Genomic DNA, 22,935 nt, shown 5'->3' on the forward strand with positions numbered 1-22,935 from the left:
GAGAATTAGATTTTTTTAAAGGTTTCCTCGCAGTCCACAATTTAACAGTTTTTATTTGAAGATATCAGAAGCAGGAAAAAGAATAGGAGCTCTGTGTGTCCAGCAAGGGTGTGTGTGTGTGTGTGTGTGTGTGTGTGCGTGCGCGCACGCGCGCACGTGTAATTGTCAAAACCAGGACAGAGAAGTGGCTTAGAGGTGAGATGCTCTTTCTCCCTCGGTCAGGTACCATGAAGCTGCCCAGGTGCCAGCAGGTGCCCATCCATGCACTGTGGTGACGGGAACTGCTACAGCAGCAGCTACAGAGAAGAGGTCCAGAAATGAATGTTTGAATGATTCGAGCACCCTAAAACACTCATACTTTCAAGGCCTCTGCTCACATTTACTTGGAGGAATTAGCTGAAATGGGAAATTTATGAGCTTATGCTGCCCTTGCTCCTATATTTCAGGCAGTGTTCTCTACACAGCAAGCCACAAAAAGGGTCTCCCTTTCATCCCTGCCTGCAGCTATTTTCATAAGCTTTACTGCAAGAGTTCATTTTTCACCCAGACTCGGAGCCAGGACTCATCTACTTTGCCTTCCACATTTTCCTCTTTGTCTTAATGTTTGCCTGTGACATGCCCACATTCCAGACATCTGTGGGAAATAATTGCATAGTCAGCCTGTCCATTAGGCCCGGACCTGAGGTTTGGATGTCTGCTCCTTCGTTGTACATTTTTAGAAATTAATCTGGATCCTTTGGAGCTGGAACTCTAGTAAATCGGGGTTTGTTTCCAGGAAATTCTAAACATTGGACTTCAAACAGGCCAGGATTAGTTCATGGCCAAATAAATGACTGTGGCTAGTATGTGTATATGCGATGTTTAAAAAGCACTTTTGAAGTTAGGCTTCTTTAAGCCTCACAATTCTCCAGTGAAGTAGACAGTAATCCCATTTTATGGAAGAAAAACAGATTTGGAGAAATTATGCCTAAAGTCATAGAGCTACTAAGGGATAGAGCCAGACCTCAAATCCAAGGTTGTTTAGTTCCAAATCCAATGTTCCCCCATTTCATTCTGTTTTCTGATTCTGATTGATGTTATTAATTAACTCTTTTCTTGTACATGGGTTGGATTTTCAAGTAGGCAAGCAGGATCTTTTCCCACCGAAAGACCCAGCATTTGAGCTGGAGAACTGACTGCAGGGCCCTGAAACCATACAGATTGTTATCAACTGAGCTTTCCCTATATTCCAACCAATTTGCCATGAATAAGGAGTATTAAAAGTCACCATTTATGGAGTTCATTCTAGATGCCAGGCCCTGTGATAGTTTCTTTACATGTGTTATCTCATTTAATCCTCCTACTGGCTCTCTGAGATAGGTATTATTTCTTCCCATTTTGCAGATCAGAAAACTGAGATTGAAAAGCTAAAGAGATGTTGAACTGAGATCCAAGCCTGGCCCTTGACATGAGTCATGGGCCTCCTGCACTCTGCCCACCCACCCTGCCACCAGCCTCTCGGGCCCTGCTTTGCCTGTCAGAGATAGAGAACCAGACACTTTAGCTTCTGTCTTAGGAGGCTGGTACCATCTCCCTCTATGGGTACTCCAAAGGGAATTCCCCAGATAGAATAAGATTCCAAGAAGGAATGGAAGAGAGGGGTGCAATTGCTGAACAGATCCCAAATGATGTTGTTTGCTACCCAGATGCTAACAGCTTTGATAGAAGACCCTTTGGCAAGGAATCCTAGTTGATCTCTCTGGCACAGAATGCCACAAGGAGCTTTTGCTCATTAGGGTCATGATGTGATTCATAGGATTATTCCCACACGATGGTCTATTTGAAATTTTTGTCTTTATCAGATTCTGAAGGATCTGTGTTCCTACCCTTCCAGAACTCCCCCTACGCCCTACCTCAGTATATCTGTAGGAGCCAAGACACTCATTTGTTCTCTTGAAAGGTTGTTATAACAGCATGAAAATAGGTGGTCTTTATCTCAAACTCAGAAAAAGATCATCAAGATGATGAGTTTGTAATAAAGTCTTAGGTGACCAGTTCTCAGCCCCTCTAAGAAGTCTGAAATCATTTCTCCAAGGACAGGTCCCAAGCTTTGTCCATTTTCCATCACAGGCCAATGTGCGAAATCTGTAGCAGACTCGAGTTTGATAAGGAAATTCTTTATTTAGTGAGGATACCTTAGAGTGAACTGGTTCCTATGAGCAGGTTTTCTTGTGGTCCAGATCCTACCCAAAACGATTTCTAAGTAAGAAGATCAGCACAGCAACAATCAAGCCAATCACAAATAAGTCCCAGTATGGTCCAAGGGTGTTGTCCAATTTTATCCATTTCCATATCATTGTAAACTGTTGGCAAAAAAAATTCTATCAAAAAATTTTTTTCTAAGCCTCCCACTTTATTCAGAAATATCATCTCCCTCCATCCCACCACTCAGTGTTGCTCACTGGAGTTTTCAGAGATTTGGGACCCATTTGAGACAAACTTACATTAAAAAACAGGACATCTTGGAGCAAATGCACAGTTTCCAGTTTTATGAGAGCAAGTAACACAGGCATGTTGGCGTCAGGACTTGTTTGAGCAGCCATATCATACAATCTCCTAGCCAAGTGAATGTCCTGGAATAGAAGAATGGCTCATGGTCATTAGGTACAAATTCTTCAAAGGTAAACAAACAAACCATTGTTTGTAATATCATAATTTATCTTTGGTAGGCAAGATGGCTCCCCGAAGACATTCATGTTCTATGCCTTGGAACCTATGACTATGTTACGTTACATGGCAAAAGGGACTTTACAGTTGTAATGAATGTCACAGACCTTAAGATACGGAGAGTAGCCAGATTACCCAGGTGGACTCAGTATAATCACAGGAGCACTTAACAACAGTTTTCTCAGCGCTGAAGGCAGAAGAGAAAATGGGAGATATATAGAAGAAGTCAGAGCTCCTAGGCACGCAAAGGACTCAACCCACCATGGCTGGAGGGCCACATGGGAAGAATGAGAAGGAATGTGGACAGCTGACAAGAAATTCGGGGTCCTCAGACCTAAGTGCAAGTTATTGAATTTGGCCAACGACCTGCATGAGCTGGGAAGTGGATGCTTCCTCAGAGCTCCTAGTAAGGGACATACCCTTGACTTAAGCCTGTGACCCTGTGCAGAGGATCCAACTAAGCTCACCAAGACTTCTCACCTGCAGGAACTGTGAGATAATAAATGTGAGATAACTGTGAGATGACATTGATTAAATCTGTGGTAATCTATTACAGCAGCCACAGGAAACTAACAGTCTCCAAAAAGCTTTCTTGGATTCCCCTGGACCCTATATTCGGTTTGATTCCAATTAAAAGAGCAGGAGAACACTAGGCACTAACATACAGTTCCCTAAAATACAGATAGTAACAAGTACTTAAAGTTCCAAGTTTTCTTCATAGTACTTGTCATACCTGAGGTTACAGAATTTGTCTCTCAGTCTGTCTCCAGGTCCTTGAACCTGAACTGCCTGCTCACTTCTGAGTTACCAGAGCTTTATGAAGTGCTGGGTACATAGTAAGATTTTGATAATACTTGTAGAATGAATGAATAAACTGTTTTTTGTTCTCAAGCTGGAATTTGATTTCTTCAAAGACATTATATTTTTAGGGATTATTATTTTTTTAACCATAAACATTTTTTTTCTTTTGTTTTCACCTACTTATGGCTTGTTTTTGTTTGCTTTATTTTTGCTTTGTTTTCCCAAATAGAGTAATGAAAATGCTAAGTAGGTTGAAGTACCCTGGGCCTTTCCCAAAATTGTACTTTGCTTGGGTGTCTGTGGATTATTTTTAATAAGAAGAGGAAGAAGAGAGTTTTTTCACAAACTGTGGTCATCCAATTTTGTTGTTCCTTTGTTGTTCCTCTTTATTTCCCAGAACTTTAATTCCCAAAGTTAAATCATTATAAATCCTCAAGGCCTCTCCTAAACTATTTATTAGGTAGTGTCCTCTCTCAGTTCTGTTCTGCTTGTCAATTCCTAAATTTTCCCAAAGCTTTGTGGTCTGATAAATTGATTTGTTGGAGAGAGGAACATTCTTGCTTAAAATACTTAAAATTCAGTAACATAGTAGACTGTTAAAAAACAAATCTTCCCTGCAACAGAGAAAATGGATGTGATAAAAACTCTAATTTGTGTCCCTAATTCTAACAAATCCAATATGTGTTCATTTAAAATGGCTGTGTCACCCTCCACAAGTGAAAGACATATTTACTTGAATAGTTCAGGGAAAGGCAGCCTTTGTCAGTATCTCAGGCATTCATTCTTATTTGAGTCAAGCAATAGTTTTTAATTTATCTTTTGAGGCACAAATATCACAATTCAGTCACTAGATTCATAATGAAAAATAGTGAGAAGCATCATTGAAGTGGGAGGCGCTCACTCCTTATCCAGCCGGCCTCACAATTTGCAGTGGGTGGAGGTAGGGTGGAATAGGAAGTCTTTAAAATTCCCAAAGAAATTCTCGAACACCTGTGGCTCATTAGGGCAACTAATTTAAAACAAATTTTATTACTAGCCTCCAGAAAAGACTCCTTGACCTTTATTTAGTTAATAATAAATTTGAATAGTTCAAACAAAAAATTATGTCTCGATAGTGTTTTCATAATGGCCAAAGTTCATTAAATGCACACCTAACCCACATACACTTAACTTACTTGTAGTATATTTGAGTTAATTCTGCTTTAAATTCAGTGGTTTAGGATACTATGTAAACTGATCCACAGACTCTTCTAAAATAATATGTTTCTAACTAAAATGTCAGGTGTGAGATTGGCTGAAACATGATGGAGTGAGAGACGTCCCTAGATCTCTCCCCTTGAAATAACAATAAACTGAACATCTAAAACTCAACAACAACAACAAAAATCCCAAAACAGCACACCAGCATGTCTGAGCATGGGATCTGCACATAAGAGCTACCACAGGTCAGAACCCTAGGTGTCAGCCAGTGGACTGGGAGAAACAAAGGAGCTACCTCTTGCAGCAGAAGCTCTCTGTAGGAGGAGGAGGAGAGGAGAAGGTGCAGTGACTTTCCTGAGCAGCTCTGCCTGGGAGTGCTGTGAGATCCACGTGGCTAACGGCAGTGCCCAGTCATTAGGGCATAAGGCAGAGAAACGGGGATGGAGGAAAAAGGGGACAGCAGAAAAACAACAGTTTATTTTTACCAGCCACGGTTGCAAATCCAAGACTGAGCTGCAGACCCCATCCCTCAACTCAGAGGGCCCTTCCCCCATAGCTCCGATATGGAACCCCACAAAGCCCCCAGCGGAATCTGAGCAAATGCTACCAAAACTGTTGCTAACACTGACAGGGACTGAAACTGAAGGTAGTGAATGTGATTAAATATTTACAAGAAAATAAAAAGGCATTTTTAAAGCTTTATATAATGCAGAGATTCAAGACGCTTAGATTCCACCTACCGGAAACCAAAAGAAAAACATCTTCTTTGCAACAGGCTAAGGGATATAATAAAATAAATCTTTATGGAAAAAAGGGAAAAAAGCAGAACACATTTCCATTAATGCTCAGGCAGAGAAATAGTCCATTACACCATGAACAACCAAGATGACAAGGCATTTCAAAAAGAAAGAGAAAAATCTACAGAAAATAAGTTTACAGACATAGAAATATGTGACTTAAATGACAGAGAATTCAGAATGGTACTTCTGAAAAAACTCAGTGAGATCTGAAACGAATCATATCAACCATTTCAGGAATTGAAAAAACAACTAGATGAGCAGAATGAGTTCTTTAGCATGGAGATTGAAACCCTCAAAAGGAACCAAATAAACCTTCTGGAGGCCTGCACTACAGGAAATACTGAAATGGGTCAGCTCACCTAAATCAAAAGGACCAAAAAAAAGCATAATTAGGAGTAAGGTGACTAGCAATGGAGTGCAACCTTTACTAGGAACAGGGCATTGTAAGCTTAAATAAGCTTAAAATAAAAAGAGATTTGCTATAGCAAGATAGTAATGAACGTTCAGCATACATAAGGACAAACTGAGACGACAATAACTGAAAAGGGGAGGATTCAAAGATCCAAATTCATAAAGAGTAATGGAGATAAGGCACGCGCAGAAGAAAAGGGATGATTGTATATATATAACTATCCTTTACATATATGTAATAGTAACCACATGCCAAAGATTCAGAACTGAAGTATATAACATAAAAGAAGGACTAGAAGGGAAACCCACAAAAGCCAACCAAAATAAAGAAAATAGAAACACAAGGACAAGGAAGCAATGGAAACACCAAACTACCAGAAAGCAAAAGATAAAATGGATATAAGAAGACCTCATATTTCAATAATCACCCTAAATGTAAATGGACTGAACTTACCAATAAAAAAGCACAGAGTTGCCGATTGTATCAAAAAACAAAACCCAACCATATGCTGCCTCCAGGAGACACATCTTGGTTCCAAAGACAAATATAGACTCAAAGTGAAAGGGTGGAAAATGATATTTCAAGCAAATGGTATTCAGAGAAAAGTGGGAGTAGTGGTACTAAAATTGGATGAAATAGACTTCAAAATAAAAAAGGTAAAGAAAGATACTGAGGGACACCTCATAACGATAAAGGGAATCAAGCACCAAGAAGACATTACACTTATTAATATCTATGCTCCCAGTCAGGAAGTCCTGAAATACATAAAGCAATTACTAATAGAACTAAAGGAGAAACAGACCAAAACACTATCATTGCAAGGGACCTAAATACCCCACTGTCAGATATGGACAGATCATCCAAACAGAAAATCAATAAGAAAATAATATCCTTAAATGACACATTAGGCCAATTGGATATAATTGACATTTACAGAGCCTTCCATCCCAAAACAGCTGCTTATACATTCTTCTCTAGTGCATAATAGAACATTCTCAAGAATTGAACACATGCTGGGACACAGAGATAGCCTCAACAAATATAAGAGGTTTGAAATCATACCAACCATATTCTCTGATCATAATGCTTTGAAACTAGAGATCAATTGTAAAAAGAAAATGGAAAGAACCACAAATACATGGAGATTAAACAACATGCTACTGAACAATAACTAGGTCAGAGAAGAAATAAAAAGAGAGATAAAGAAATACATAGAGATGAATGATAATGATAGTACAATATATTAAAACTTTTGGGACATGGCAAAAGCAGTCATAAGAGAAAAGTTCATATCATTACAGGCCTACCTCCAATAACAAGAACAAGCTCAAATAAACAATCTAATGCTTCATCTTAAAAAAACTAGAAAAGGAAGAACAAATGAGGCCTAAAGCCAGTAGAAGGAAAGAAATCATCAAAGTTAGAGCACAAATAAATGAAATTTAAAATAATAACAACAACAAAAAACAACAATAGAAAAAATAAATGCAACCAAAAGCTAGTTCTTTGAAAAGGTTAATAAAATTGACAAACCCCTGGCTAGACTCACAAAAGAAAAAATAGAAAGGATACAAATAAACAAAATCAGGGATGAAAGAGGGGAAATTAAGACTGAAACTGCATAAATACAAAGGATCATACAAGAATAATATGAAAAAGTCTATAACATCAAATTTAATAACCTAGAAGGAATGGACTAGTACTTAGAAAAATATAATTATCCTTGACTTAATCAAGAAGAACTGGAAAATCTAAATAAACCAATCAGCAGTATCGAAATTGAAACAATCATCAAAAACCTACCAACAAGTAAAATTTCAGGACCAGATGGCTTCACCAATGAATTCTATCAAACTTTCAAAGATTTAATACCTAGTCTCATCAAACTCTTCCAAAAAATCAAAGAGGAGGCAATACTTCCCAACTCATTTTATGAGGTCAATATTACTCTGATACCAAAACCTGGTAAAGATAACACACACACAAAAAACTACAGACCAGTATCTCTCAAGAACATAGATGTAAAAATCCTAAATAAGATATTAGTGAACTGAATATAGCAACATATTAAAAAGATTATACACCATGACCAAGGGGGCTTCATTCCAGAGGCACAGGGATGGTTCAAAATATGCAAATCGATTAATGTGATACACCACATAAACAAATTAAAAAATAAGAATCATATGATTATATCAATAGATGCAGAGACAGCCTTCAATCAGATACAGCACCCGTTTATGATCGAAACACAATAAAATTTGTATAGAAAGAAAGTACCTTAATATAATAAAGGCCATCTATGACAAATCCTCAGCCAACATTATACTTAACGGTGAAAAACAAAACACCTTCCCTCTAAGATCAAGAACAAGGCAAGGCTGTCCACTATTGCCACTGTTATTCAATAGAACAATGGAGGTCCTTGCAAGTGTGATCAGATAAGAGAAAGCTATAAAGGCATCCAAATAGAAAATGAAGAAGTCGAACTGTCGCTATTTGTGGATAACATGATTCTCTATATAGAAAACTCAAAAGACTCCACAAGAACACTATTAGAAACAATAAGAAAATACAGTAAAGTTTCTGGATATAAAATCAAAGTTCAAAAATCCATAGCATCCCTACACTCATAACAAAATGTCAGAAAAAGAAGTGGAAAAAATAATTCCTTTTGCAATTGAAACAAAAAGAATAAAATACCTAGGAATAAATCTAACAAAACACGTGAAGGACTTATATAATGAAAACTATAAGATCCTATTAAAAGAAATCAAAGAGACAAAGAAATGGAAAGATATTCCTTGTTCTTGGATTGGAAAAATCAACATAGTTAAAATGGCCTTATTACCTAAGCATTATACAGATTTAATGCAATCCCCATCAAAATCCTATTGGCATTTTTTAAAGAAATACAACAAAAAATCATCAGATTTGTATGGAAGCACGAAAGACCCCAAATTGCCAAAGGCATCCTGAGATAAAAGAATGAGGCTGGAGGCATCACTCTGCCTGACTTCAAATTATACTACAAAGTGACAGTAATTAAAATGGCATGATATTGGCAGAAAAACAGACACACAGACCAGTGGAACAGAATCAAGAGTCCAGAAGTAAACTCATATTTATATGGGCAAATGATTTTCAACTAAGAAGCCAAAAACATTCAGTGGAGAAAGGAAAGCCTCTTCAATAAATGGTGCTGGGAAAACTGGAAAGCCACCTGCAAAAGACTGAAACTAGACTGTTGTCTATCACCAAAATTAACTCAAAATGGATTAAAGGCCTGAATACAAGACCCAAAACAATGCAATGCATAGAAGAAAACATAGGAACTAAACTCAAAGATCTTGGACTTAAAGAGAATTTTATGAATTTGACCTCAAAGGCGAAGAAAGTAAAAGCTAAAATAAATGAGTGGGACTACATCAAACTAAAAATCTGCTCAGCAAAAGAAATTGTCAGCAAGGTAAAGGGACAAACATCTGAATGAGAAAATATATTTGCAAGCAACACCTCTGATAAGGGTCTAATATCCAAAATATACAAAGAACTCATACGATTCAATAACAACAATGACAACAAACAAATGATCCAAACAAAAAATGGGCAGAGGATCTGAACAGACACTTCTCCCTAGAGGACATACAAATGGCCAACAAATATTTGAAAGGATGCTCAACATCGCTAGCTATTAGGGAAGTGCAAATCAAAACCACAATGAGATATCATCTCACACCTGTTAGAATAGCTATAATCGACAGGACAAGTAATAACAAATGCTGGAGAGGATGCAGAGGAAACAGAACCCTCATACACTGCTGGTGGGACTTCAAATTGGTACAGCCACTATGGAAAACAGTATGGAGGTTCCTCAAAAAACTAAGAATTGATCTACCATATGATCCAGCAATCCCTCTACTGGGTATTTACCCCAAAGACTTGAAAACCCATATCCAAAAAGATATTTGCACACCAGTGTTCATAGCAGCATTATTCACAGTGGCCAGGACACGGAAGCAACTGAAATGTCTTATGATAGATGATTGGGTAAAGAAGCTGTGATACATATATACAATGGAATATTTCTCAGCCATAAGAAGAGATGAATGAAATACTGCCATTTGCAAAAACATGGATGGATCTCGAGATAATCATGCGAAATGAAATAAGCCAGACTGAAAAAGTTGAAAATCACGATATCACTTATATGTGGGATATAAACCTAAAAGCAACAAATGAGCAGGACAAACAAACAGAGACTCATGGACATGGACTATAGACTAGTGGTTACTAGTGGGGTAAGGGAGGAGGGAGGAGGTAGATGGGGAGGGTGAAGTGAGTAAAGAGGATCAAATATATGGTAGCTGAAGCAAACTGGACTTTGGGTGGTAAACACACAAATCACGAACTTATTGCACTTAATCAGAAGTCAGAAACTGAGGAGTGAGATGCTTCTCAGAGAAGCTAGTAGAATAATTCTCCTGCTCACCCTAGCCCCAATGCCCTTTCCTAAAAATAGATGAGAACAAGTGACCTATTTTTTTCACATTAATTTACTAAGAGTTGATTGATACTTCACTTTCTTCTCCTAGATGGCTTACACAGAGAATTTACAAAACCTAATTCCACATCACATATTTTTGGATTCTCAGAGAAATTCTAATAATGATATTATACTCATCCTTCCCACTGTTTTGCATGAAGATTGACTAGTAAAGAGGGTTGTGAAGTGCCTTGTTGAAGAAATTTTTAATTACTCCATGATTTAAATGTTATGAAAGTCTGTTCTAATTGTTTTGCTTTCATTAACCATCACTAGAACAAGCTTTGGGTTTTTAATTCTCAGCATTTTTATTTTAAGAACTGGACAAGGTGGTACTTCCTCATTAATCTACAAGGTAAACAGATTAATAAATTTGGTGCCTGGGTACCAAATTATTTTCTAATTGCTAAATAAAGGAAATTAACAAAGAAAAAGAGCAATGCCTCCTCATTAATTAAATCTAAAATTCCCATGTCCAGGTTTAAGAGTAAATGCAGCCCCTATTTTTTTTATTTTGTTTTGTTTTTGTTTTTATTGTTGTTGTTTTACATGTAGAGATTTTCTGTAGGAAAAAAAAATATGCCTGTGACTGACTAAAATGAACTACCCATAATAAAATAGGAACCAAGCAGAAAAGAACAGAAATATGGCCAGTGAGAAATGTCATAATGTTTTCTAAATGTATGAAATGTATGTCTCGACAATTGCTATCTCACATTGAGAAGAAGTGCCTATGAGAGCAACCAGCAATGACTTCCAGGAGGAAAATCAAACTGTCTGGCACAGCTGGCCAGCTGGCACCACCAGGCAGTGTCTTCTCTTGTATAGTTGGCCCTGTGTTCAGAGTCCTTCTTGAATTACAGGGGGGCGGAAGAGTTAATTTGAACTTAACTCATGGGGTGGTGTTACTTTTATTCTTTATACAGACAATGCCTCTCTCACCATTCTTGTTGTGTTTTGCATGGGGGAATGATGAACAAAAGCTTTAATCTTATTGAAGCCTTACTTGGCAGTCATTCAAATTCTCGTCTGATCTAAATAACAGCCATTCCATGCACTGTTTGACTACAAAGCCCTTCCACAAAGCCTTATTCATTCTATCCTCAAAGTTTGGGGCAGGAAAGGTGTCACTATTCTGTTTTACTGATGTGGATGACAGTTTCAGGGGAGTGAGGTGTGGCTAAATGACATCCAAAGAGTCATCTAATATAGCTGTATCGTCTAGTCCCATTCCCCCCATTCCCTACATTTTATAAACATAGGATGCTTGAAGCAGCTAAGAATGGAGGAACAGACTGGATTTGCATTTGACATCCTTTCACTGCTTAGAGTGCTGGGGCTGATGAAAAGTAATTAGCCACAAGGCAGGCCATTGGAGAGCACCGAAGGCAGGGATCTCCATCACTGGATCGTCAGGACCTCAATAAGACACACTTGGTTGCTGTGTGAATCATTAGCAGTTATCAGATAGAAAATTCCCTACCAATAGCTCTCATTTGCTAACACAACTGGAAGAAGAAAAAAAGAGCATTAAAAAAAGAGATCACAGAAAAGTGAATAACCCCCTCACAACCTGGCTGTAGAAATGCAGCCAGAGATATAAAGACTGAAGTGAAATTCTTAGTGCTTGAGCACTAAGAATCACTGAATTCAGGGCCCATTCTCCCCCCAAAACCTGGGGTCAGACAGGCCTGGGTTCAAATTGTGACACCACCACTGATAAGTTTTGCAAACTTGGCCATGTGACTTAACCTCTGTATTTCGGTTTCCTGATGCATACATTGAAGGCAATTATAAGCTTTACCTCATTGAGTGGTTGTGTGATTTAAATGACATAGTATACTTAACAAACCAACACCTGGCTATTGCCATTATTGATATTTAATAAACTTTTATCACCCTGTCAGATGCCAATGCCATCTTCTGCCTTAATTACATTTACTATGTAAGAGATTTACCCAATATTTCTTTGTTTTGCTCTTTTTCATAATGACTATGCTGCATCTCCTCAAGTCATGTGTAGTCTTTAAAGGAGGGAGACCTATTTCTCTTGGGCCTCCCTAGAGTGCTCAGCACTGTCATATACGCAGTGGGTGTTTCATAAGACACCCGCTTTGGTATCCATCTCTGACCTCATTCCCACTTGCTCCTTATTTCTTAGAGCTTTAGAGTCATTGGAAATTTTAATGAAGGAAGTCCAGACGGGGCCCACCAATATTTCTGGAAAAAGTATGAATTTATGAAACAAATTGGCCTAGACTAGATTTACTCTACTCATTAGTAATATCCTTGTGCAGGAATTGTAAAAATAACTCCTACTGCATAGGATTCATATTAGGGTAAATAATATGTGTTGGTTGGCATACGGGAGGGACTCAGCAAATATTTCCTTTACATTTTGATAACATCAATGAAATGCAAAACATTTGTAAATTTTCTATTCCCATACAGCTGCCCTTACTAGGATTTTTACCAACACAATTACCTTTGAGATTCCTAAACCGTGTTCATACATATAGGCCAGATTGAACATGGCTTGTGCGCTGTGGTATTTGTCTGCTGCAATGCTGTAATGTTTGGCTGCTGTTTCATAGTCTTTCTTAGTCCCGAAGCCATAGTAATGGTAATCGCCAATTTTTACTCTAGCAAATGCATTGCCTGATAGAAATATTAGAAAGAGAAGAATCCAAATGATTCATGTATAGTTCCTAGTAACTCAACCTAATGATAATATACATAAAAAAGGAAAAAGTCACTCAGAATCCCAAAGTCAGGATTAGATATAATTTATGGAATACAAAATATAACACTCAATGCTAATTGTCTTCACTATAGGGTAACTCCCATGGTATAGTGTAAATGTTCTTAAAGAATAAAAGATCATAAATTTTACATTTTAAATTTATTTCTTGAAAGTAGGTCAACTCTCGGGAAACTGTATCCCACCTTCCAGTTCTCAGACTCCACTTCTGAAGCTCTACTCTCCAGCATAATCAGTCTCTCTCTCTCTTTTCAAGATCAGTTCCATCAGTAATCAAACACACGTGCTATCTTCTATGAAGAAAAACCAACCCTTTATCCTATGGTTCCTCCTTCTAACTGTTCCCAATTTCTCTGTTCACTTCGCACCCAGCCTTTTCAAAAGTGTATTCTATACTCACCATCTCCAAAGCTTCATCTCTCAAATATTCTTCAACCCATTCCAATCTGTCTTCTGCTCCTCTCCCCGTAAACCCCCTACTTTCAAGGTGGCTGATAATCTCCATACAGCCAGATCCATTGGCCACTTCCCTATCCTTATCTCACTGGACCCCTAGCAGCACTGAAGTCATCCGATCCAGCTTGACATCAGTGACATTTCATTCTCTTGATTTCCTCCTGCCTCATAGACTTTTCATTTTCAAACTCTTGCCTGACTCTTCTACCCAACTTCTAAATTTTAGAATATCAATGGCTTGTTACTCAGTTTCTTTTTTGCATTTCTTCTTCCCCTTCTTTTTTCTTCCCCGCCTCCCTCCCCCTCCACCAACCTCTTCCACTCTTTCTCTAGGTGATCTCATCTAGTTCCATTGCTATCTTTATGTTTACAATTTCCAAATTTATATCTATAGTCCTGTCTTACCCTAAGCCCCAGACTCTCATAATTGCCTTATTAACTTCTCTACTTGGATCTCAAATTTAAATCACCCAAAAAAGATTCCTAACATCCTGCTACCTCCTCCCCCAAACAAAATAATCAGTTTTCTCCCTATCTTAGTGCCAGCAGCACTATTATTCAGGCCATAAATCTAGGATAATTATTCTTAATTATTTTTCCCTCACTTCCACTACTGAATCCATCAGCAGGTCCTGTTAGTTCTGCCTCTAAAACACATCCATTTCTTGCCCTCTCCTTCACCATCTAGTCCAAGTCTGGAAAACTACAATAGCCTCCAAATTGTTCTTTTCGATTTATTCTCCACAGAACAACCAAGATGATCTTTTTAAAATGTAAGATCAAATCATGTTATTCCCTGCGTTAAATCCCCAGGTGCTTCATTTTGTACTTGGAATAACACCCAGCCCCCTTACCTGACCTACGAGCAGTGCCCTATCTGTCTTCTGCCTCACTGACCGTCCCTATTGCACGTCACTTCTCAGTGTTCTCTGGCCTTCTTAACATTCCTTCAACATATTGAGCTCATTCTTGCCTCAAAAATCCCTGCATTAAGATTTTTGAAGTCCTTCTGTCTGGCAAGTTTGGTATTTCTCTGATTCTTCATGTGACTGGTTTCTCATCATACAGGTCTCACCACAAATGTCACTTGCCTCCTAGAGGCCTTCTCTGACTACCTTGTCTAAAGCGTCCCCTCAACCCCACTCTAGCAGTTATCTATCTCATCTCCATGTTTTGTATCCTTTGCAGCATAAATCAGTTATCTTATTTGTTTACTAGTTTACTTTCTCTCTCTCTCTCTCTCTCTCTCTCTCTCTCTCTCTCTCTCTCTCTCTCTCTCTTTCATGAGGGCAAGAACTCTGAAGCTTCTTGATCATTGATGTAGTTCCAGAGGTAGAATGGTACTTGATACGTATTTATGGAATGAATGGATAGACATGGTAGAAAACTTTTTAGAAAATTCTTTCCCTATATGTTAAATATTTTAGAATCTTACTTTCCAGCAAACTTTGATACATTTAGGAGTAGAAAAAACAATTCATGTGACATTTTAACATATGAGATTCTAGTCTTTTAAAGGCCACTTAGGGATGACCTCTAAGGGTCTCTTTGGGGTCCGTGTGTCCATTCGCCAGGACAATGTTGATTGAATAGACAAGAGAATGTTTGTCTAGGGCATTCGTCTCAGCTGTGGCCAATCCCTCTAGCACAGTCTAAGCTTTCCTGGAAAAGGAAGAAGTCCTCTGTGTGGTACGGTCTGAGGTATATCATTGAGGGATGCGGGACTCCTTCCAAATTTCATTTGGCCTAATGCAATGCCAAAAATATTTTGGAGTTGATTCCTTTGAGTACTGAAGTTCTCTTAATCTTCTAGTCTCCTCTATTACCATGTAATGCCATGAGCCATCTTTAGTTTTTTAGAGATAATGTAGAAGTAACGTCATAAAATTAAGCTGCCAAAAACATTAGTTAGCAGGGCTTGCTTCTCAGGTGCTTCAAAATGTACAGGTAGACACGACCTTATAGCAATGGGCCTGCAGGGGTCCTGGAAAGGCAAGAAGCTCCAGGAACCCTAGAGAGAAACCTACTCCATCTCTAATTTTGCCCAAAGCTAACTTTCTTTGACCCCAATATTCCTTCTGGGCCATAACCACAAAAGGACAGGACTTCTGTGTGTTTTCAATCTTTACAAGCAGTAAGCAGGACCCCTGAAGTCTCTGAGAATGGAAAGCAGTGAACAAGCAGGTTTTCAGAGGATTCAGCTTCGCCTTAATTAGAGGGCTAACTGGAGGCATGTGGTGACCTTGACAGGCTCCCAGGGGGCCACTTGACAGTAGTGGGGCTTTCCCTTTCAGTTTCACAGTGGCAGGGTGATGACTACTGAGCCCCAATGGTTCAGCACCCTTCTCACATACAGCAACTGCTGAGAGAAGCACCACCAGTGACTGATTATTAGGTTTCCTAACCTCAAGTGAGCCACTTAGCAGGCACATCTTCGGGGACTCTTGACTGACCTCTCTTGTGACACATAATTATTTTTAGGGGCCTGACATTTTTATATTGGAGAATTGTTTAATATTAATGTCCCTCATTTTCAATTGCTCTTTTCCTTGGTGCAATTTCTACGATATTTCCTAGCTTGGAATAAACCTGTGTTTGTTGCAATTGAGGTAATCTGCCATAGCTCAGGGTTTTTTTGTGTTGTTTCTCCACTCCAAACAAGGTTTTTATTGCATTTAGAAAACACATACTTTTCTTTTGGGGGGAATTTTTCACTAAAATTGCATGGACAGCTTGCTGTTGGGTTATTAGCTCAGCTGGATGTGACAAGACACCCCTGTGATATTTTCCTCTGCCTCATATTAGCATGAGCTGAAAATCATTTTTATTCCATTCACTTCTTGTAGAATAGGATGGTTCAGCCTTAACATGAAACAATTTTAAGAAACTTAATTGGAAGTAAAATTGTTCTCTTACTGCAAGGGAGTTCCTTGCATATCCAAATGCCAGTGGTGGCAGCTTTGCAATATCTCTCTGCTCTTAGTAATATCATTTTAGGGAAAGAATGGAATGAGACATAGTGATTCAAATCCCACCTGTCAATGCTTTTCCATCAATGCTATGTTACATTTCTCATTGCATGTGACCCGTACAAGCAGGGCACGGGAACTCCAGGAAAGGCTCTGAGAAGATCTTGCCAATTAACTCCGTTTTTGTTTTCTTTTTTCTTTCTTTTTGATGCTAACATGATAATAGTTATAATAAAGGTCCAAAGTTTGTAGTAATAATCAATGTGATATTTTAACAGAGAAATCAAACAAGTCTTAGATTCCCAGGTAATTTTACCTATAAACTCATTGCAACATACACCCCATCTTTGATAAGTTAAAAAAAACTCAGCAAATAAGTGACTGAAGCCAGACCAAGAAAACTGGTATCTTGAGTAAAACCATCATGTTTCAAACAGCTGTTCTGGTGCCATGGAGACAGAGCCACAGAAAAATTTGTATAGTTTGCTAAACTGGGGACCTTGAGAATAATAAAGAAATTCCTGGAAATGACTTCCAACCAAAGACTGACCCTAATATTAGTACAGTTTGAAATACTGCCTACTTGATATTCTGTGCCTTTCTGTCTATGTGCTCAAGAACTTAGGAGGAGCAAATCAGATGAATAATATTGGATGGGGACCAAGTATGTGCTTATTTTTATCTAGGTTCTATACCTTGAATGGCAGCTCGATTCCATAGGAGAAGTGCCATTGGATACATCTTCTCTTTTTCAATAATTTTAGCCTTTTCTAGAAAAAAAAAAGAGAGAGATTCCATTAAGAAGACTTAAAATGTACCTGTAGTAAAGTCATATATACATATGTATGATTAGGGAATTGTAGAGAATTTTAACTTATCTTACTAGATTCCAAAATGAATGCTGAATTGCTTTGAGCTACTTCATACCCCATTTCTGCGAGAAGTGCATACTGAATGAGAGAAGAATCTATATCACCATCTTTATAGGCAAAGTATGCTGTCAGGAATTTCTCAGCCCAGTGGCCTAGTTCACAAACTCCTTTATAAAGCTGTGCATGGGAAGAGAAATCAAGCAGACTGGTTAGCCAATATGCTTCATTCCAGGTTAAATATAAATGACATCAGTTTACAGTTTCTGCTGGCTAGTTGGAGAAGGATTTCTGGTCTAAAGCATGGCTTTTGCAAATTATTTAGGGTTAAGAGTTAATAGCTTTCATATACACAAAGATTATAAGTGTGTATTTTTTTGTTTTGAGCTGAAATTCCTGGGGCTTATTTTATGTTTGCATAATAAACTCTCCTGACTTGGAGGCTATTTGGCAGAACAAAAATGTGTTGACTTCTGTTTTTAAAAAGGGTCCTTTCTGGGCAATGCTGCTCTCTGCTAAGGCAAGTTATAAGGCCACAGCTGATGTGGAAAGGAGAGAATGAGGGAAGGCAGTGCCTGAGGGTGTAGGTGACATAACTACAAGGGAGCCGTGCAGAGTTCTATGGGGACAAACCGTCAACTTAGCTGAATAGCCCTTATGTAACCAAAAGAGGTTAGCCATACATAATTCATTAGGAAGTTGGCAAAGGAGCAAATCTAAAGATAGATTATTAGCTGGTAGCTTTTGAAACGAGTTTTAGAGGGGCTAGATTGCAATATGGAGGTGCGGCGGAAGTATTTCATAAATCAATAAAGGGCATTAAATTCCTAAAAGCTTTCTTCTGAAAAGTACATCACTAGCTCAGGCTGAAAGAATTCACTTACTCAGCTGTCATCCAAATCATCAAATACCTAAGGACCCTGATTTTTGGGAAGAAATGGACTACATTTTCTAGGATAAACCAAACCTTTCATTTTCTAAGTCACAACCCCTAATCCCACTAGAAATGCCAAATTGCCCCGGCGATATGATTGAAGGCTAAAATAGAGCTCTTTAACAGGATTCTGAAGGAGCTCTGAACGTGATAAAAAGCCAAATGCAGGAAAGGAGGGATCATTTCTCTTCCTCCCTTTCTCAGTCTGAGTTACATCACTGCTTTTCATCCTGACAAATGTCACTGTTCACACTGTCAACTGGAAGAAAAGAGGTAATATCTACAAAATAAAAGGCACCAACAATTTAAGAGCAGTATCACTTACTCTGAATGATAAATGAAAAGTACTTTAAAAACATCTCATTATTTACCTCCACAGCAGTTCTGCATGATCTTAACACTCCTGTTCCTGTCGCATACATCTTGGCCAGATAATAAATGGCGAGGGGCTGCCCACTCTGAGATGCCAAGTAAAAATATTTGAAGGCAAGTTTATAATCCTTCCATACTCCAGAGCCAGCTGAAAGTTAAAGTTATTTTGAGCCACCTATTATTTTTTTTATTTTGTTACATTATAATCTATGGATATAATGGTCATAGTGATGATTGCTATTTTAAAGAGGGTGAGAAAAGCCAACCAAAAGTTAAGCTGTTCTAGTTCCACTGTTTGGGAGAGAAAAAGTTAAGTTTAAATTTTAAGTAAGAATGTGGAGATCTTTGTTCTTGACCTATTCAGAAAACTGAAGAAGTTCCGTTTAGTCTCATGAAAATCTCTCCTCAATATGTCATAACTAAAATTAACAAAGACCAAATGTTGGTCTCTGAGGACCAGAAGCCCCACCATGATGTCGTCCTTCCATACCAAGAGACCAGTATAGCTCCTCCTGGCCATAACTGTGGAGTTTGAAGCAGGCAAATCTCATCTCCAGGAAGCCTTGTTCATACCCAACTCATGCTTTGAACAAGGAGAAGCATTTGGATTTAGGGCAGAGAATCAATTACAGCAGCTGGGATTCTTGTCCTGGCTCTCCCATTACTCCTTTTGTGAGTTGAGCACCTCCAGGCACTTCATTTGAAGGAGGGGCTTTCACTAGTTGGTCCTTAAATCTCCCCCAGCACTAACATTTCATAGCCTTTAGAAGCAGTGTCATGCAGCAGCTAAGAGCAAAGGCTCTAGAAGCAGATTGCTCAGATTTGAATTCCAGCTTCACTGTAATCTTGGCCAAGATGTTTAACCATATTATGGCCCAGTTTGCTCATCTATAAACTGTGGAATACTCCTTAAATGTGTTGAGAGAATGAAATGAGTTAATATCTATAAAGACTAACAAACATGAGCTATTACTATTACTTTTATTCTAGCAACTTAAGGAATCTGATAGATCCTGGGCTTGTTACCTGGAATCAACTATATGAATAATGCCATCTTAGGCGACCCTACAAGGCAGAACAGAACAGGTTCTCCCCCTGGACTACCATGGAAAATGCCAGCTGATTCTTTGGCCAGATCTGACCTCCTGGGTAATTCAGTCTGCTCTCCACTAGCTCCACCTCTGACAGAGAGGTCTTAGTGCAGAGACTCAGATATGTTAGATCTCCTGGTACTTATCTTGGCCATGGCCTCTCTCAGTCCCCACAAAGAGTATTATAAACCTTTATGGCTTTATGAGACCTCTTACCCCAATTGCTTTACCTTTGCTCTCAGAAGACAATCTTGTACCTCCTAGCTCACTGAAGAAATTGTCAGTCTTTCCTCACTTGCCTCTTTCCCCTATCCCCCAGATTCACACATGTACCATCTTTCCTTACTCCTTCCATCTTTAAGGATGACAAATCTCTCTTCTTCCTTAGGCCCAATCAGATCCTAATGACACCTAAATTTTTTCAGAATCCTTTTGTATCAGTTATCTCGCCTCTCCCATGGCACATTAACCACCTCCATTGGTTGGCTCTCTTTTCTCTGCCAAAAATTATACTCACATCCCTCCTCACCTTAAAAACAACCCCACCTCTTATTTCTTGGTCCTCTTCATGCCGCCATTACATCTCTCTGCTTCCAGTTAAAGGTGCAGTACTCCCAAAAATATTTTTACTCATTTCCTTCCTTACCTTCTATTCATACTTCAACCCACTGTATCCAGCTCGTACACCAACCAGTCTAATGACCTCACTAACATCCTCAATATTGACAAGTTTCATGGATACTCGACTTTCTTACTTTTTTTTTTTTTTTTTAAGTCGAGAACCAGGCTACTCACTACATTCAAAGGGTTGTTCATTCATTTACTCTTTCCTAAAAGTTCTATTGCTTGGCTTCCTTAAAGTCACATTTTTCCCCCTTCTTACTATGCCTTTTTAGTCATCTTATGACCACTCTTTCTCTTCCCATCTTTTCAATATGACACAGAGGATCACTAGATTCCTGACCATGCCCCACTGTCTTTCCCCTCCTCTCTTTTCCCTTTGCAACCTTAGCTATTCTTAACAAACACCTACATGTTGATGTTTGTCATGTTCCAAATGTTTCTAAGTTTGATCTTTATTGTGAGTTTCATACTTGCTTCTGGGTACGTGCATGATATTACAAGCTTAATCTTTTCAAAGATCACTTTCTCACTCTGCATCTCCTTGCTTCCTCTATCAACTGGTATCCTTTTCATCGGTCTTCTTCAAACCCCTCCTCGAATTACTGCCTGAATATTCTATCTAAATCACACACACCAATCTTTTGATTTTTCTCAAAAAAGGTTCAGACTTAATAATCATTCGTTGTTTTAAGTAAAGCAGCCATAGTCATAGCACTTACAGTAGTACATGAAGCCTAATTGAAACTGCGCGTTGGGCCATCCTTTCTCTGCAGCTTTCTGAAAGTATTTAAGTGCTTCAGCATAGTTCTGCAAGATAATTACACTCTATTACTCAGAGATGTATGTATAACTCCATGGTAACAATTGCCCTCTACTTTTTAAAAAGAGTGAAGAAAGTGCTGGATGTGATTTAGACTAATTAAAATAATATCAGAAGTATTATACATTTTATTTCATTATTATATTAGGAAATAACTATCTCATTTTCATTGCAAATTATGTCTTTTCCTACACTGACAGCAAATTTTATTAGACATTGGGGCAAGGTCACTCAAAGACAGAAGTTACACTAAAAAGATAAACTTCTCTATCAAAGAAATCCTCAAGGGTTAGATGATTTCTAAAGTTACTATTACATTAGGTTAATATTCCTTAGGTAACGATTGGGATTATTATTCTAGTCATTAGCTTGTTCTGTCTCTTTGGCAAACATTTCACTGGATTATTTTATTCTCTATTATCAGATATGATAGTTTGGCAAATCAGGTAATAGAGACTAATTTCTTTAAATTAATCAGTGACCATGAATTTTACCTTATAAATGGCTAGAAGTATGTTAAAAGGATAATGATATTATTTAACTTACCACAGGAACTCCTTTCCCATAAAAGTAAAGAAGACCAAGCCCATGAAGACCAATTGCATTGCCCTAGAACAGTTTTAAAAATCCAAGTGAAGTCCCAGAAGAATTCATGATAAGGAAAATTACTGAAAAATCATTCAAAATATTTGAAATGCACTGAATAGGTGATTAACCATGACAGTTAATCAAGCAGTTGACAAATTATTTTGACCCTTTCTAGTTTGTACTTTCACCCCTTAATAACGCCCTCTTGACTAGAAAAGAGGAAAATGAAAGTCAAGTCTTTCCTCTATTCTTTTATTAAGCTTTTATTTAATGCTCTCTTTGTGTTACCCCACAAAAGGCATGGGGCAGAGGAAGGAGATGAAAGTTAAAAGATGGATAAACTATGACCCCTGCCTTAGAGGATTCATAGATTGGTGTGCTCTGACTCATTAGGGAGGATCTCTCAAAGTAATCATGTCAGCTGTAGTAATTCCTGTGGGAGAACAAGATCGAGTGTGTTGTGAGCACCTAGAAGAACATTCAACTGCCTGGAGGCAGCTAGGGACTGAGGGGATTGAGTTGTCAGAGGCGGTGACATTTGAGCTGGGTCCTGAAGGATGTGTAAGAGTTTTCCAGAAGGGAGAAATCTATCCAGGCACTTGTTATGTGCTTTAGTCAAAGGAGGTTGCCATAAATGGCCAAATAATATTTAGAGACTCTGTGAATTTCAACCTAGCTATTATGGACGATCAAGCATTGCTGGTATATGTTTCTTTATTCAAATTTGACTGCTTATAATATCTCCAGTGTTTTCTATTCTATTTGACGCTAAATTAATTACCATTTATTTTTCTGATTTGTATTCTAAATAGTCTAGAAAGGGAGTATTTAGCACATTTAGCATTTAGCATGTGTTCAAATATATTGATATTCAGCCTATTAATCTCTGATGAAGAGTGAACCTTAAAAGTAATTTCCGTACTAGAAAACTCATTTTTTAAATCTATCTCCCATTATGGATTTCACTCTCTAATAACTGAGTAAGG

General features: G+C 38.2%; 1 protein-coding gene across 3 annotated transcripts in view; it reads right to left on the reverse strand.

Annotated features, from left to right (window-relative positions):
• Positions 1-2,008: 2,008 nt before the first annotated feature.
• Positions 2,009-22,935, reverse strand: part of SEL1L2 (SEL1L2 adaptor subunit of ERAD E3 ligase) — a 103,754-nt gene continuing 82,827 nt past the window's right edge. The window contains exons 13-20 of one of the 3 annotated variants that reach the window (XM_036229685.1): positions 21,908-21,970; positions 21,261-21,348; positions 18,826-18,974; positions 17,535-17,700; positions 17,347-17,421; positions 12,951-13,123; positions 2,484-2,612; positions 2,009-2,342 (exon numbers count right to left, since the gene is read on the reverse strand). In XM_036229685.1, coding sequence (XP_036085578.1) covers positions 2,223-2,342; positions 2,484-2,612; positions 12,951-13,123; positions 17,347-17,421; positions 17,535-17,700; positions 18,826-18,974; positions 21,261-21,348; positions 21,908-21,970 — 963 coding nt within the window. In that variant the 3' untranslated portion in view covers positions 2,009-2,222. Of the gene's footprint in view, positions 2,361-2,483; positions 2,613-12,950; positions 13,124-17,346; positions 17,422-17,534; positions 17,701-18,825; positions 18,975-21,260; positions 21,349-21,907; positions 21,971-22,935 lie in introns of all 3 variants that reach the window. The other 2 variants (XM_016133423.2, XM_036229686.1) reach the window with 2 other exon arrangements.

Source organism: Rousettus aegyptiacus, unplaced genomic scaffold, assembly GCF_014176215.1.
Source record: "Rousettus aegyptiacus isolate mRouAeg1 unplaced genomic scaffold, mRouAeg1.p scaffold_m13_p_12, whole genome shotgun sequence".
Classification (NCBI taxonomy): domain Eukaryota; kingdom Metazoa; phylum Chordata; class Mammalia; order Chiroptera; family Pteropodidae; genus Rousettus; species Rousettus aegyptiacus.